This window comes from Ipomoea nil, unplaced genomic scaffold (assembly GCF_001879475.1).
Source record: "Ipomoea nil cultivar Tokyo-kokei standard unplaced genomic scaffold, Asagao_1.1 scaffold2480, whole genome shotgun sequence".
NCBI classification, from domain to species: Eukaryota; Viridiplantae; Streptophyta; class Magnoliopsida; order Solanales; family Convolvulaceae; genus Ipomoea; species Ipomoea nil.
This window is the reverse complement of record NW_017618908.1, coordinates 1,415,465-1,428,970: the sequence shown is the minus strand read 5'-3', so window position 1 is coordinate 1,428,970 and position 13,506 is coordinate 1,415,465. Positions and strand designations below refer to the sequence as shown.

Sequence of the window (13,506 nt, the reverse complement as noted above, 5' to 3'; positions counted from 1 at the left end):
TATGGTTGTGGTGGGGAACACACAGGTGGCTCCAGTGGCGAGAGATTAAACAATCTCACACAAAATTAACCCAATTTAATAATCTCATACTATCTTAATTTATAGAAAAAATCATCATCGCTATTCAAATGTGCCTTCTTAATAAAACCCCTATGAAAATAGGAGAGTCAAACTTGGAATATTGTAGATACCAAATTAGTAGACCAATTTGGCTTAGAATTACCCTGATCTCCCCTTGTCCCATCACATAAGCAGAAGGTATAATGACAACATAATTTTGACAACAAAATAGCGAATAATATCCCAAAAAAAATAGTTGTCTGAAATTAAAAAAAAAAAATTCAGAAATACTGTCTTTATACCTATACAGAGTATATAACATTTCTCATAATGACACAAACTATGGTTTATGTGAAACATTCATAAATCAGATTCTTGTGCCTCACCAAAAAAAAAAAAAAAAAAAAAAAAAAAGATTCTTGTAATCACAGGATTCTGTCCTGGAAATCTGACATCAAAGTGGATGCAAGGGAGCTGAGCTTCCTTCCAGTTTCTCCAGCCATGTTTTTGAGGGAGGATATGTCCTGCTGGGCCTGAGCAGAATTGAAAATACGCGTAAATGTTACTCATACAAAGAGATGTGTGTCTAAAATTGCGAGAACAATGGTGAATTCGAGCACTTGCCTGGAACGAGAGGCGGTTGATGAGGTCGCTTGCTGCGAGGTCGATGGTGGAGTCATCTTCGTTGTGACCGAAGAGGTCAGCACTGGAGATGGCACTTGAACCCTAAATTTGTAAGGTCAGGAAATGGTGAAGAAACTGATACATTACATCCACAAAAGCGGGGCTGAAAGAGTGAAAGGTAACATAGTAAAGGGTAGCATACCGAGAATTTCTGTAGGGAAACTGAAGCTTCACCGCCAGCTTTGTTCTGATCACCGAAAAACTGAGCTGATGAAATGGACTTTGCGTTTGAAAACTTCTTCCTCGCTTCATCAGTTTCCTCGACCTGGCAATGACAGGATGAGAATCGAGAAGGAACGAAATACCCAGTCTAATGTACTGAAAACTGTCTAATTCCTTCTATATACTAAAACGAAAGAAAGCTTTACTTGAACTTTCGATGAATTTGAGCTTGTCTTCTTAGAGAAGCCACTGTCCATCCCATATTCTGCGAAAAAATTGGCTGCCTTTGGAGGAGCTACATGGTTAAGAACACGAGGACCGCCAGGATTCTCCTCAGCAGCCTGCGAGTTTTCTGTGTACTCGAAACGAGAAGTAAATGATGAGCCAGCTGTGGTGGTGGTGTTATTTGCAGTAACGGGTGGTTCCTGGACAGGCGGTTCTTCAGGTTTCTGGTCGTAGAGACTCTCCCTCGGCTGCAAATCAATTTTTAGTACCAAATGTTAACAATCACGAATTCTATTTCAAGAAACAAATCACTTTGCAACAGGGGAAGACGTGGCATACCTTATTTGTAAGCTTTCGAGCACCAAGGCCCCCCGACTTTCCAGTTTTCTTTGCAAGTATAGGCTTCTTAACAGATGAAGTAACGGGAAGAGAAGCTTTCGGGGGAGCAGAAATTTCAGGGGTCTCATCTTGAACAAAGGAGTTCTGTTTCGGTTCTTCACCAATCTTTTTCTCAGAAAATCCATTAGCAGATTGTACAGCCTGAGAAGCAACAGGTGGTGCTTCCGAGTCTGCAACTTCTGCCACGCTTTTAGCGACTTCTTTCGATAGTAACTGCCTATACAATTCAGCCGCCCTAGAGGAATACTTGGCGTCAACCTTGCCTCCATCGCTCCATCCATGCTGCTTGAAGAAAACTTGAGCACGGTTATTTCCACCAAAGTACATTGTTTTCAACTGCTCTGGACTCCACGAATCTAAATTAGTAGATCTGAACAGCACGAAGGTTCTTGTCAACATTAGAATCGAATTTCTACCAAAGAAGAAGATTCTACTAGATGTACAGAGCAAGAGAACCAGCAGTGGTAGTTTCCATTTTCAAGAATCGCAACTTTGTATGGAGTATAAAATAAAGAACACGAAAACTAAGATCCTATCGACATACAATTGAACAAATCCCAGAAACGCAAACCCCAAAAACAAAAATTTTCAGTTGGTAGAAAACTAGTTTTATGAAGTGCAAGAACTAGTGCACAAATCTGAAATCAAAGTGATGTCATTGAGTCCTTTCAGCCATTTTAATTGAAAATGTAGAGAAAACAATTAAGCTTCTAAACAGCATTGTGTCATAACGACCAGAGAAAACCATTAGCTTCTTTCATAGTGAACTCCTTTCAGCCATTTTTATTGAAAATATAGAGAACACCATTAGCTTCTAAACAACATTGTGTGATTTGTGTCATAACGACCAGAGAAAACCATTAGCTTCTAAATACTCCGTAACATTGTGTCATAACGACTAGTCTCCCCCATACATTAACCATAAACTAATAAAATTCAATAAGATCATTCAAATCTATTCGCTTATTCTAAGTTTTTCATCTCAATCTAGACTCAAATCTTCAAACTCTTTTATGTCATTTTGGATTCTATACTCAAACCCCAGTTTGACAACCAAAGAATGCCAAATGCATCCAAATAAATATGAAAACATTTCCTCTTCACTTCATCTTTTGAACTGTTGTGAGGCTCATCAACTGTGTCCATAATCAATGACCTAAAACGTTCACTAACATTACACCTACACGAGATAATACTGTAATGCCTATTACCTAACACTCAAAAGCTTGGTAAATTTTACGAAGAAATGAATAAACTATACATATATATATGCACAAAAAAACAATCTCACTATTGGTTTAAGCATTTAATTGAGACAAAAAACATACTATCAGCTTTTAATTGAAACAAAACACATACTATCAGCTTTTTGAATTGAGAGAAAACACGTACTATCAGCTCTTTTTAATCAAGACGAAACAAAAAACTATCAACTAAACCATGTAACAATTAACTTTTAATTGTTATAAAACACTTACTTTAAGCTTTCAATTGAGACGAAACACATAATATAACCTTTCAATTGTGACAAAACACATCCTATCAGTTTTCAATTGAGACAAAACATACTATCAACTCTTTTTAATTGAGACAAAACAGATACTATCAACTAAACCATGTACTATAAGCTTGTAATTGTGACTAAACACATAGTATCAGCTTTAAATTGAAAGAAACACAGACTATTAAACTTAAGCTTTTAATTATGACTAAACACATTATTAGCTGCTTTTAATTGAGACGAAACACATACTATAAGCTTTTAATTGAAACGAAACACGTATTATCAGCTGATCAAGGTAAAAAAGATCCTCCAAGGCACAAGAAATGACAGAATTCACCTAACAAAGCTGATATGAACACCAAGGCTGCGATGTACCGCGGAACAATCGATACACAGGAAGATCCCGTAAGTCACAGACGCCCATGTCGGGTTCTTCGCATTGCAATCAAAGCACATCTGCCAAACCAAACTAACAACGTTATGCCAAATCCGAATCAGATCTCGGGCTACTATAATGCATCTAGATCCGAAATGAAAGTGGATCGAATTTTGAAAGACAGACAGACAGATAACCTTGTTTTCGGGCTTGGAACGGAGCTTGCGGAATACGGCGTTTTTGTCGCTGAAATTTTCGGCAGCCATGGCTTGCTCAGGAGATCTAGAGAGAGCCCAAAAGTAGGAGAAACGAAGAGAGCGTAGGGAACGACACAAACCGAATGCCGCAATTTTTTGGTCTAAAATTTCTTAAATTATGCTAAAATTTTGGTCTCAAAAGGAAAAAATATGTAATAAAGGAATTTTTTTTTTTTTTTTTTGTTTGGAGAAAGGGAAGAGTAAATCTGGGATCAATAATGGGTCCTATGCATATTTTACTGTGGACCATGTTTCATGTAGTAGCGTGTATCATTTTAATTAAACTTTAATTTCATTTGATAATATTGTCTTATTTTTCAGTTTCATTTTTCATACTCACTAATTTCATTATAGTAATACTAAAGTATCATTTTAATTATACTACAATTTTATTTGACAATATACGTTGTGAATGCGTTCTAATTTTTAGTTTCATGTTTTACACACTAGTTTCATTTTAGCAAAATTAAAGTATAATTTTAATTCTACTATAATCTCATTTGACACCCATAATTTACATAGCACTATAAACCATGGTCCACAGCAATCATTATTGTGTGGACCATGGTCCACACAAGTTGTATGGACCATATTTTGTTTATTGTAAAATAATGTACATTCAGTATAACAATAATGTACATTCAATACAAAAATAATATACATTGTATTCAGGGGATGTACATTATTTTTGTTCTGAGTGTACATTATATTGTATAATGTACATTCAGTACAAAAATAATGTACATTTATTATATTAAAAATGTACTTTTTGTTATGGTACACATAACATTGTGTGGACCATGGTCCACACAATAATTTTCCGGTCCAGAGTATAACAACCGGATTGTCTATATTACCCCGCCACTTTACAAGTTAAATGAATCGAGTCGAGATGGCTTTGAATAGTTATGTTGTGCATCCGTATGCACCATGCATGGTGCATGGTGCATACGGATGCAAAAACGACGTCGTTTTATTAAAAACGCGCACCTCCCCTTTTAAAAAAAATCCAGGTTCGATTCCTAGCAACAGCATTATGTTGTTCATTCATTATGGAATTTTAGTTCATAGATTATGGAATTATAGTTCATTGATTCTGGAATTATAGTTCATCGATTCTGGAATTGTAGTTCATTCATTCTGGAATTTTTAGTTCATAGATTAGATTCTGGAATTATAGTTCATCGATTATGGAATTATACTTCATCGATTCTGAAATTTTAGTTTATATGTTGTTGCTGGGAATCGAACCTGAATTTTTCTTTTTAAGGGGAGACGCGCGTTTTATTAAAACGACGTCGTTTTTGCATCCGGATGCACAACATAATTTGCCGGTACGTTTAATTGTTTGTGATTGCATTAATTTTGGGTTGGCCCAATGACGATTGTCTCATTAATCGATATAAGTTGGCAGCTCTATTGGGCTGGGCTTGATTTTCTACCCATCTTTAGTTGGCCCAACTTGTTTGCTCCTTTCTTTACTAAATCCTTACACGAAATGGGGGGAATGTTATGTCCACGGATGTAATACGACGTCGTTCTGTAATTCAGGAGTAACGGTGTTGTTAATGGCACTGTTTTTCCTCTATTAATCAGATTTTTTTTTTAATTTTTTAAAAGAATTCAGTGACATCAAAGATTATGAATATACTGTTACGTAACTGTGAATATAGAGTTCTGCAGTTGTAAATATAAAGTTCAAGAATTATGAATATAGAGTTCGAATAATTCTGAATATGGAGTTCAAATATTATGAACATAGAGTTCTATAATTATGAACATAGAGTTCAGTAATTATAACATAAAGTTCTATAATTGTGAACATAGAGTTTGGGAAGGAAACTACCGAATCTAAAGACAAACGCCGTTAACAGCGAAAGAAAACAATTGTTTTTTTTAATTGACACAACGTTGTTTTCTACCAAAACAACGACGTTTTGGAATCGTGTCCATGTTACAAGATGGACACGGTTCCACAACATAATTTGCTGAAATGGGGCGGATTAGAATGCTCTTCATTTTCGAATAGAAAACTGTAATTTATAAAGGTTCGGTTAAACTAAAATACGGATGGTTACTATAAAAATTTTGTTATAAAGTTAGCAGTGGTGTGATTTTTTCAAGATGGTGAGGGATACAGGACCTTAGGTCTCACCTATAAAATTAGTTGTTGCACAATTGAGGAAGTAGAAGTATGCATTGGTCATTCTCGTGGGGCAAGATATTTGCTCATGATATGGTTGAGTCTGATTTAATTTCTTCTTCCAAAAGATTAAATCTCTCGCCGCAAGGTCTCCTTACACCCCGATCCCGTAGAGTATTTTGAAATGATGTAAATTACGGTAACTCAATGGCTCAACAGACAGAGTCAAATGTCAGTATGCACAATAGATTTGTCCACTTTGGACATAATCCGTCCCTACAGATGACAATTCCTCTAGGGCAAGTCCTATGCTGCTTCCGGGAGCGAAAGGGGATTAGTCAGATAAAAAATAAAAAAATTAAAAAAATTAAAAAAAAAAAACTTAGCCCACTCGACAAACCTCTTCGTGAAACGATGGATTAAAGCCTACCCCTACATATCATTTTGTGAATTAATTAGAAGGGAAAAAAGTAATCTTCATGTCAAAATCCACATATCGTTTTATACAATCTTATATCTAGCTAATTAATTCACAATAAAATTGACTGATTAATAAATATATATTAAAAAAATCATAACGTTCAACGCAGATCCTAATATACGACATGAATATCTCTTGCTTTGTTTTGGTTTTTGAGCATAAACCCCAAAGAGGAAGAGGCAGCATATGCAACATAAAGGTAACCCTCCACTTTTTCAACCATGGAAAATAATGGGTGCCCTAGCTTATCATGTTGCTGTTGTTGAGGCACTATATATGATCTTACCCCATTATTATTGGAACTTTTGGACTGAATTTGATCACATGTAGTATGTCTACATACATTTGGTGAATGTTAGTTTCCCAACACCACTTGACTCAATTGAAAAGTGAACCATCTTGATACAAAGAAAGTTGAACCAAAACTAGGTCAAAAAAAGTTCTCACAAATTATTTGCATATATAGCTAGCTACCAAATTAAACACTCACCACTCATGTGTCTTGATCATGGTTGCAAAAATCGCGCTTAGGCGCTGATTAGGCGTTAGCGGTGTCCGACCGCGTTGAGGAACGCCAAAATCGGCCTCCTCCGCGGCTGGACGCCTAGGCGGTCTAGGCGACCGAACCTCTCCCCCCCCCCCCCCTCTCCCTCCCCTCCTTTTTATTTTGGCGAATAACCCCTAAAAAAATTTAAATTTTTAAAATAAAAATATAAAAAAAAAAAATCAAGTGTCTAGCATATTTTTCAACACTGGTGTTGATACTCAGTTTTTTTTTTTTTTTTTTTTTTTATTGGGATCGAAATTAGACTCGTAAGTAAGGGTCTTGATCCTGAAGTTTTTGTCATTTGTATAAAACAGTGAAAATGTGGGATTAGTTTTAGGTTCGACTCACACTGTATTATTAATTATATAATATACATGCTTTAGGTTTTTCTATGTTGAACTTCACAGATAATTTTAGTTGATATTTGAGTTCGTAATCAATTTTTTTCAGATAAAGTTATTGGAGTATGATATGGACCCTTTTTTTTTGGGGTCACTTTATATTAGGTAGTCTTTTTTTTTAACATACAATGATAGAAGAAAAAGAAAGAAAACTTATAAAAGAACATGTATCTTTTTTCTTTTTTTACTGCATAATTTCCTGCATTTATGTGTGACAAAATTCCAATTATTACTACCCCCATGTTGGAAAAGGATGGGTTTGGCTCCCCAATTTAGTAATGATCATAGAAAAGCCAAAATATTCTATCGTTTTACTTCACTAAAATTATTTGTACAACATAATAATTACTCCATTAAAATTTAAAACTAGGAATGAAGGGTTAAAGAAAATTATTGTAGTACCAAATAGTGGTGAATAAATGGCATGTGGATTATTATAATAGAGAAAATTATTACAATCAAATTACATAAAAAGATAGAGAAGAAGTTAAATCAACAATGTTTTAAAAAACAATCATTGTTGCGTGGACCGTGGTCCACATAGCTGTGTCGACCACAGTTCAAAAACACATAAAATACATTATTCTAACACATAAAATACATTATTCTAATTCATAAAATACATTATTCTAACTCATAAAATACATAATCTTATCCAGAAATTTTATTATTCTAACACAAAGTATATTATACATTATTTTAACTCATAAAATACATTATTTTAACACAAAATACATCAGTTTAAAGTACGTTATTCTAACACATAAAGTACATTATTCAATTCTAACTCATAAAATACAAGGTGCAAATGCTATTTTCATTTATTATCCTCAATCTTAATTTATTTTTTTATATAATAATCTACTACGAATCTTTACACTTAATTTGACTTCTTTTTATTGATTAATTGTGTTCTAAAAGGAGACCAATTAGATAGTTTGTGAAGAAAAAGTGTCATGTTATATTTGATATGTCTCAGTATAGGTTAGTAATTATTATTATTATATATATATATATACTAGAAACACAAAAATACATGGGATAAAGTACAAATAAGTCACTGAATTATTTGGAAAATAGCAATTAAGCCATCGAACTCAAATAACCCTCAAATAAGCCATTGAACCCGGAAAAAAGAGCAAATAAGCCATTGAACCCTGAAAAAAAAAAAGAGCAATTAACATTTTTTACAGGTTAACTCCAAGTTTTTGCTGATTGGATTGCCAAATGTTTATTTTATTTACGTTTATTATTATTATTTTTATTAATATTATCCACTTGGATAGTATTATATTTTAAAATAATTATAATCAAAATAATTTTGTCTTGTCGAGATTTGATTTATTTATTATTATTATTTTTTCACTGGATCTTTTGTTTAAAAATAATAATAAATAAATAAATTAGATCTAGACAAAACAAAACTACTTTGATTATAATTACTTTAAAATATATTACTATGTAGGTGGATTATAATAATAAAAAAACGTAAATAAAATAAACATTTGACAATTCAATCAGCAAAAACCTGGAGTTAACCTGTTAAAAATGATAATTGCTCTTTTTTTCCGGGTTCAATGGCTTATTTGGGGGTTATTTGAGTTCGATGACTTAATTGCTTTTTTCCAAATAGTACAGTGACTTATTTGTACTTTATCCCAAAATACATCTATCAATATGAGACAAACTTGCTAGTATAGAAACATACATGCACGTTTTGAAATAATAATAATAACAAGACTTTTTGGCCGGTGACCCCACAATATAATTGGTGGATCTATTTCACTCATTATATCATATATTAATTGATTGATTTTTACAAATTTTGGTACATCATCAATATACTCGATCATGCCCAATTTTTTTTTTTTTTTAAACCTCCAATAAAACTATTTACACAGACAAAATAGTGCAATTAATTCCTATTACAGGCTTATAGTTAATGTGACATTGACTAAACTAACACATTATGTCATAATTCTTGCGTGGATTTTAGTTATACAATTTTTATTTTTAAAATTTAAATTAAAAAAAGTCTATCACTAACTGTCGATGACATTCGATGGTTGTTTTTGTTAACAAACAACTTGTGGCGTAGGTTGTTCATCAGTAGAAGAGATAGCCACAGTTATCTAGATCTATAAATAATGAAGACAACCAATAAGGCAATTCAGGTAAGAAAAGTGTTACTTTTCTCTCATAAATTTACTTCTTTAACCATCTTCTAGCGTGACAACAAAACATTTTATATTTATTAGTTGCTCGTAAATTGAGCAATCCCATTAAGTTAAAAAAAATACACAATAATCACAAAAAAAAAAAAAAAAAAAAAAAAAAAAAAAAAAAAAAAGAATAAGGGTCAAATAGACCATCCAACTACACACCAAAATGCAATTAGGTCACTGAACTTAAAAAATCTACAATCTGGTCCCTGAACTTCACAAATTCATTCAATTTAATCTAAAATGACTTGTTTACTTGTTAATGTGATGACGTGTCGGTTTTATTTAAAATTAATTTTTAAAATTTTATTTTAATAATTATAAATAAAATAATTATTTTAAATTTTAAAAAAAAAAAAAAAAATTCGCCGGAGACGAAGGGAACCCTTCGTCTCCGGCCGCCATGGAGACGAAGGGGATCGTCTCCATGGCCGGTTGGAGACAAAGGAGACTTCGTCTCCGGCTAGCCATGGAGACGGAACCCTTCGTCTCCGGGCAGCCAGCCATGGAGACGAAAGGGACCGTCTCCATCGCTAGTCGGAGACGAAGTCTCCTTCGTCTCCAACCGGCCATGGAGACGATCCCCTTCGTCTCCATGGCGGCCGGAGACGAAGGGGACCCTTCGACTCCCTGGCTGGCTGCCCGGAGACGAAGGGTTCCCTTCGTCTCCGGCGGGCTGTTTCTTTTTTTTTTTCTTTTTTTTTTTAGTTTAAAATAATTATTTTATTTATAATTATTAAAATAAAATTTTAAAAATTAATTTTAAATTAAAAAAAATCGACACGTCATCACATTAACAAGTAAACAAGTCATTTTAGGTTAAATTGAATGAATTTGTGTAGTTCAGGGACCTAATTGTAGGTTTTTTGAGTTCAGTGGCCTAATTGCATTTTGGTGTGTAGTTGGATGGCCTATTTGACCCTTATTCCAAAAAAAAAAAGAAGTAAACTTCACTTTTACTCCTCAACTATTGTGGCATTGCCACATTTAGTCTTACTCTTTTAATTTTGGCGTATTATATCTTGACTTTTATTTAATTGCCACCATTGATCCCTCGTTAAAATTTCTGTTAATTTACCGTTAAAAATAACAATAAGATCAATAATGTAATTTCACATTGCTCGCATGGGCAGCTCAACTGGTCATAGGGGTGAAGTTTGGGAAGAATGACCAGGGATCGAATTTCACCGGCGGCAGTGTGGGAGCAACCCTCCCTCTCAAAGTGAGAGGGGCTCCTTGTGAAGTTTGGGAAGAATGACCAGGGATCGAGTCTCACCGGCGGCAGTGTGGGAGCAACCCTCCCTCTCAAAGTGAGAGGGGCGCTCCTTGTGCGCAATAAGCATAAGCGGAAGCCATAGCCGTGTTGAGTATTGACCTCCAGCCACAGTCAGTTGATATTTCTGTTGTGTTGCCTCTTTATCCCATCAATCCAGGTTTATATTAGGCACATAGTTTGATTACTTCTAGTTATTAAGTCTTTATCCCATCAATCCAGGTTTATATTAGGCACATAGTTTGATTAACTAACAACTTCTAGTTATTAAGTCTAACTAAACTGCTTAATCATCCTAGCCATCCCTAATATATAATATAGTTTATATTAGGCACATAGTTTGATTAACTAATAACTTCTAGTTATTAAGTCTAACTAAACTACTTAATCATCCTAGCCATCCCTAATATATAATATATAATATATATTATTAGGAAAAATCTTAAAGAATTTGCTCTATAAAAAAAAGACCTACTAAACTATTCAAAAGGAAAATATAACATTATGTCACTCATTAATTATCGCTTTCGGAACAAAACTATTCTCCGACGGGCTTGAATTAATGATTTTAGTTGTTGGAAAGGTTGTTGCATTTGTAATTAGGCCATGTGCGATTGCTGGTGGAACTATGTTGCATGCCCCACAAAATGCACACTTTGTAGCTACCAAAATGTCAGTGGCAATAGTATCAATATTTAAGATTATTCTTTAATATTCTTTAATGGTATGCTTTAATTCCAACCCTAATTATATACATAAGTTTAATTTGAACCCAAACATAATGTATTTTATTGTTTTGCTCCGAAAACTGGTAAAAAAGTAAATTGTAAAATGTGTTTTAACTGACTTACATGTTTCTAAATATGTATACGCTAGTGTTCATAATAAGTCAAATTTATATCTCATTTTCTTGATGTTCAACTTCAACGTTTTTTAGTTATTGTAATATTATATTATATTCATTCATTTAATATATTTTTTGAAATGATAAATAATTTTATTATCACATTAGAAAGCAATCAAGCAGCCAAGTGTGTTCAATTGATACTTCAATAGCTCTCCTTAAGTGAAAGTCACCGGACCAAATCTTGGTGGTGAATATTGATTCTTTGAAAAGAAAGTATATTTTAACCGACAATTGAAAATTAATATAATTTATTTACGTTTATGGCAAAAACAAGTGAAGATGAGATAAAGAAAAGAATGAAGAAAATGAAACGTGGCAAACATTATTGGACTGTAACAATTTATTATAGGGGACCAAAACATTGTATATATATGCAATCTTGTTATTAATCATGTCTCTCTCCGTGGTGCCTGCTGAGGTTTAGTAGTCACGTGTTGTTTGTATTTTTGTGATTTTGTTTGTCTATTAATTTTTATTTTTATTTTTGAAAAATGGTAGTTTTGTCTTTAAATTATAAAATAATTGTAGAATTCATTCATACTTGTTAGTCGTGCTCACTTCTCGTTATTAAGTTATAATAATAATAACTAATTTAACATTGAAAATTTTATCATTTTTCTTATAAGTCGTACTCATTTCTCGTTCTTAAGCCATAACTGAAGTTGCAAATTTCGTCCTTATTGTTTTAATTTGTTAGAAAAAAGACAAAATTTTTAACATCAGTTATAGTTTAGGAACAAGAAGTAAGCACAACCAACAAGTAGTCCTAATTGTACGACTTTGGTATGATGTCCTTCGAACGTGGATTCACGTAGAACATCGCAAGAGCAGCCTCTGGTAATGCAATCTATTTTATATAACTCAGGTGCCTTAACTTTACCGAATTACATTCTAATTTAACACTAAACTGTACACTTTATGAACAAAGAGTTCATATTGGGAAGCCAGTCGATCTTTAGATTGTATGTGGTAGAATTCGAACCCTTACCCATCTGTTGGAAAATCACTAGCCCACTACCCCAAGAGCTTTTTTCCAGCTTCATCAAATTACATCATACCCTAATACTAAAATGTACATTTCTGCGTATAAAGAGTCCAATTCAATTTTTTTTTTCCCATATATGAGAGTCTAGTCTCTAGATTATTTGTGACAGGATCCGAACCTCCACCCTAGTGCAAAAATTAATTTTAAATGTAGCTTTCCAATCAATGGATCTTGTAGTTTTTTCTTTTTTTTAAAAGGACAGTAAAGTTGAAGAAGAGCCGTGTGAAATGATTCCGGCCACACGTTAACTTATCCCCGAATTTTAACCCTGGAATAATTGGACTGGACGGTCCATAACGCCGCGTTTGGCCACGTTTCGTATTTCGCCCTGCCAGGTGAGAAAAGGAAAGAGATCCAACAGAAATATACAATTATGTCTTTGGCTTCTTCTGTTATTTGTGGCCAAGAAAAGATTCTCCCCAAACAATTCTATTCTTATCCCTTCAAGTTTCAAAATCACTCGTATAAGTTTGTTTATATATCACATATAATGAAACATTATTTTTAATTTTTATTAAAATTGTTGATTCAAATGGGAGGGGTTTGAGTTTGGAAGAACAATTTCCGAATAAAGCTCAACAAATGTTTAACTGGATTAGTTTCATCTCGATCGCACGATGCAGATTTTTGCGAAAAAACACTATGCGGAGAATTGAGAGACAAAAAAGTCACATCTGACACAATTGAGAAACCCAAAAGAAATCATTTCGTAAACAATTGAGCAACGAAAAGTGATGGCGATATAATGAAGGACAATATATGTTATTTCTTTATAGTGTGGTTTCATCTTTCCTGTGTAGTTTGCAAGCTATATACAAAA

At 33.5% G+C, this 13,506-nt stretch overlaps 1 protein-coding gene across 1 annotated transcript; it reads right to left on the bottom strand.

The window, feature by feature from the left end:
* Positions 1-296: 296 nt before the first annotated feature.
* Positions 297-3,806, bottom strand: LOC109152962 (probable ADP-ribosylation factor GTPase-activating protein AGD9). The gene is made up of 8 exons (XM_019300672.1): positions 3,608-3,806; positions 3,372-3,490; positions 1,471-1,900; positions 1,113-1,379; positions 887-1,009; positions 685-786; positions 484-593; positions 297-439 (listed from the first exon to the last, which is right to left on the bottom strand). Exons 1-7 carry the CDS (start codon positions 3,674-3,676, stop codon positions 486-488), a joined length of 1,218 nt encoding a protein of 405 aa, XP_019156217.1. The 5' UTR covers positions 3,677-3,806; the 3' UTR covers positions 297-439; positions 484-485.
* Positions 3,807-13,506: the final 9,700 nt, after the last annotated feature.